The following is a 3,916-nucleotide window of genomic DNA, read 5'->3' on the forward strand; positions in this document are numbered from 1 at the left end:
GGGGGGGGAACACGACCCTATGTCGCGACAGCAGTACCTTTCTCGTCGTGCGTCGGGGTGGCCGTGACGGGGATGTCGAACCACTGAGCCAGGGGGTTGGAGTACCAGACGGTGAGCTCCTCTCCCGGCTGGACATCGCGCAGAGCGCGGTAGAAAATCTGGGGGGGAGGAAGAAAGGACACTTCTTCAGGAGCCTTGAGAGGGGACGCGGGGGGAGGAGAGCGGTGCCAGGCCGGCCCGGAGCCGCGAGCGGGGTACCTGTCCTCCAGGCAGATCCGAAATAGCCTCCAGTGTCTGCTCTTGGGCGTTTCGGGCAGCCCGGATTAACCCTATCCACTCCAGGGCTGAGCTCCCGGCTTCATCCACTAACTCCCCTCTCACCATCCGCACCTGGAAGACAGGCGGCACCGCTGTCATTTCCACGCGAGACGAGGAGAAAAGAAAGCCCAATAATAATAATAATAATAATAATAAATAAAAGCTGCCCGAGCCCCTGCCCTCCTGACCGGCCAGCATGCCCCCTCCACCCGGTGCTGCCCCTGTCGGGGGCAGCGATTTTCCTCCACTTCGCCCCCCCGTGCTCGTCCACCCGTGGGCAGCGCCTTGCTGGAGACCTGGGGAACACCCCAAAGCACCTTGCTGATGTATTAAATGCCCACTAAAGTGGTGGTAGCCGAATTTTTCGAAGGGTTTGTGTGGCCTCGTGTCGGTTGCGAAATGCACGAGCCGAGGCCCGGAGGGGAAAAGGGGCGAGAGGAAAGGATCCTGCCTATCTACCAAGTCCCTGCAGACCCATACTTCATAATCTGCTTACCCATACAAAGAGAAAATGAAGTGCCCATTCGCTGAATGACCGTGCAATAAAAGTCATTGGAACAAAGCGGTCTAAAGCGAGAAACCGAGGGAGCCAGATGAGAAATAAATTTGAGTGGGCTGGCAGAGCGTTTAAAAACAATTAAAGGGCATTAAAAATCCGAGCGGAACGTGCGAGCCGCGGCTGCTCGGGGGGTAGAAGGAGGGCTCGGCTGGCCGCTGGCCCCCGCAGCCCCCTGGACGCCTGCTGGACGGGGCGAGTGTCCACCAAAGCCTCCTCCTCGCTCCTTTGGACGTGGCCCGAGCCCGGAGCCGTGGGGGCGGCCGGTGTCACCCCCTCCCGGCCCGGCTGCGAGACTTATCGGGGAGCAGCGCCCGCAGGAGGGGGGCACAGAGCCCATCCTGGAAATAAATTCGTTCGTCTGCCACTCGGGCACGAACCGGGGAGGGGATGCGACAGCCCCGACAGCCGCTGCCGCCGGGGCTCCGGGAGCAAACCGTGACAAATTCTGGCCCGTGCGGCCGGCGGGGCGGCGGGGGGGCCGTCTCCGGCAGGCTGTCCCCGCAGGAAGGGATGGGGAAAGTGCCCCGGAGAGAGGAGCCCCCCGGGACGGGGACGGCCGGGGGCTGCAAGGGGCACGGCGGCGGGAGCAGAGCCCTCGAGCACCGGGCACCGGGAATCGGGCACTGGGCACCGGCAACCGCGGAGCGGGCACCGTGCAGCGGGCACCGGGCGGCCCCCAAGTTTCTGTCCAAGGCATGGGGGTGCGCTCCTCCGGGAGAGCCAGCCGGGCTAACGGGGCCCCGGCGCTGGCGAGCGGAGAAGAGGCTTTTGGTGGCTCGCCGAAGTGGCAAGGAGAAATCTCGGGCCGCTCTAGGAAGGCTCCCCTGTCTCGTCCTGGCTCACTCTGGGAAGGGAGGATCGAAGAGGGAGGGGGACAGGCAGCCTCTTCTCCCAAGCCGGCTTCCCCTGAGTCAACGGAAAAGCAAGGTCCAGCGCTGCAGCGGAGACCGTAGGAAAATACCTTTTTTTTGGGTCCTGGCTCCCTGCGGTCTGACAGGTACTTGCCCAGTTTGAAGATGCCCGGCACGGGACCCAGGCGCAGCCCGGCGGGGATGCAGCTCTCCGCGCTCACGCTGATGGCCGGAGCCCTGCTCGTTTGCATCGCTGCCTCTGGGTGCGAGCGGTCGGGAACCCAAACTACTTAAGGGGGCCGGAGTGACAGAGCCAGGCGGCGAGGAGGATGAGCACAGGCGTATCTCCGCCCGCAGAGTGACGCGGCCGGGCGCGCACGGCGGCTTTTCAATGGGCGCAGGAGGGGTACCCCGTGGCAGGGGGATGCTCTGGGGCGCAGAGTTTGGTGAGAGAGTTGGGCTCCTCGAGCAGCTGCAGAGTCCCATCCGAGAGGGTCACATGGAGCCTTTCCCTAACCCTCCTGCATAATCAAGCGCTGTGAATGGCCGGCAAACAATGGGCCAGGCGACCTTCCCATTCCTAAAAATCCAATTTGTCAAGGGCAAAGAAAAGGCGCTGGTGAATCAAAGGTCTGGAGGGACCATTAATCCTCAGCATGGGGTATTGTCCCCGAGACAGTTACGATATTTTAAGTGACAAATCCACTGTATAATTTCTCCATAAATTTTGCTTCCTTTTATTGTTCCTCGACAAACCAGTTTTGGAAAATAAGTGACTATTTTAAGTCTACTTGGCTGAGCCTTTTGAGGTTTAATATACTTCAAAGATTTTTAATTCTCTTCCCTTGGCTTTATTGTAAAGGAGATTAAACAAAGAGATGGGGAATGTTTTGAGGACTTGTTAACTTCTATTGATTCCTGGCGTGTGCCATACAGAAATTGGGCAGGTACTTGATGGGAAAACACCAGAAAATACCTACACTTTTTTTTTTTTTTTTTTTTTTTTTTAAGAACGACCATATTACCATTTCAGTGGCTTGGTTTCAGGCCAGTGATCTATTTAGAAGGGCTTTGATCCTGAAGTAGGACGAACAGCGCAAAATATCAGCCGCCGTAGTAAAACACACAGCACCGCAACTGCGAGCTGCGGGGAAGCTGTGTAAGGAAACAGACCCGCGAGGAAATAGAGACATAACAGCCACCAGGAGACAGATACACGGCCAGCAGACATCGCAGATGCCCAGCGAACGGCGTGCGCCTGAGCTCCTTGTTTAGTGCATCCACAGGTTCCTCTTCCACGTTTAAAGCACCGGGATCGCTTTCTGGGGCCAAACCTAGCCAAAAGCGACCCTAAGTGCAGGGGGTCGAGCGGAGCCTGAAAGCTTCCTTTCCATCGAAATATTTTAATTAAGATAAAACGCAGCGCTAGGACTAGGTTAGATCACGATTCGGGACAGGTGTACGTCCCAAGGATTTTCTGGGAACTGAAAGGAAAGGTGGGCGACCCTGGTTAGGTTTGGGCACACGCAGCCACCCGGAGGTGCCCGTTACACCAAAGAATATGGGAACAAATTAGATTTTCCACTTTCTCTTTTATAACCCTGCCTAGTTCCTGGTAGCTAACTCTTTCTGCCCTACACCTTATCACTCCCCAAAGAGAAGCATTAGGAGACTTTCTCTCTTCTCGCCGAGAAGTCCCGCATACTGATTTGAGCCATCGCTTTCAAAAGCTGTTGGAAATACGGAGCTTTTTCTCCTGCGGTTTTTCTAATAGTCAGACCTAATATTAAAAAAAAAAAAAAATCTACGCTTAGAGGTGTATTTTACAGCAGGTGCTATGGGTAACTGAGCCGGCTCTCCTCAGTAACTCCGCAACTCCGCTCTCCGCAGGACCCACCTGGGCGCGTTGCCTCCGATGTGACCGCCCGTGCGGGCTGTCCCCGGCTCTGCAGGCCGCGGTCACGAGTGTCACCGCCAGAGCAAAGGCCACGGCCCCACGCGGCTGTGCACGAGGGACCACAGCGATTCCGAGCCCACGGCTTCGCGGGGGAAAAGGGAAAAGGTCTGCCCGAGGAGGTGCCGAGAGCGGAGGGGTTTGTGCGGCGGAACGGGGCGGGTGGGACGGGGCGGGACGGGACGGGGCGGGACGGGACGGGACGGGAAGGGAAGGGAAGGGAAGGAAAGGGAA

General features: G+C 58.0%; 1 protein-coding gene across 1 annotated transcript in view; it reads right to left on the reverse strand.

Annotated features, from left to right (window-relative positions):
- The window catches only part of LOC118157122 (PR domain zinc finger protein 13-like), a gene marked incomplete at its 3' end in the record, with an annotated part of 3,636 nt that extends 1,657 nt beyond the window's left edge, over positions 1-1,979 (reverse strand). Inside the window, exons 1-3 of the mRNA XM_035311362.1 lie at positions 1,839-1,979; positions 259-390; positions 38-158 (exon numbers count right to left, since the gene is read on the reverse strand). Of these exons, the coding sequence (XP_035167253.1) occupies positions 38-158; positions 259-390; positions 1,839-1,979 (394 nt within the window). The remainder of the gene's footprint in view (positions 1-37; positions 159-258; positions 391-1,838) is intronic.
- Between the last annotated feature and the right edge of the window lie 1,937 nt (positions 1,980-3,916).

Source organism: Oxyura jamaicensis (genome assembly GCF_011077185.1).
Source record: "Oxyura jamaicensis isolate SHBP4307 breed ruddy duck chromosome 3 unlocalized genomic scaffold, BPBGC_Ojam_1.0 oxy3_random_OJ101376, whole genome shotgun sequence".
NCBI classification, from domain to species: domain Eukaryota; kingdom Metazoa; phylum Chordata; class Aves; order Anseriformes; family Anatidae; genus Oxyura; species Oxyura jamaicensis.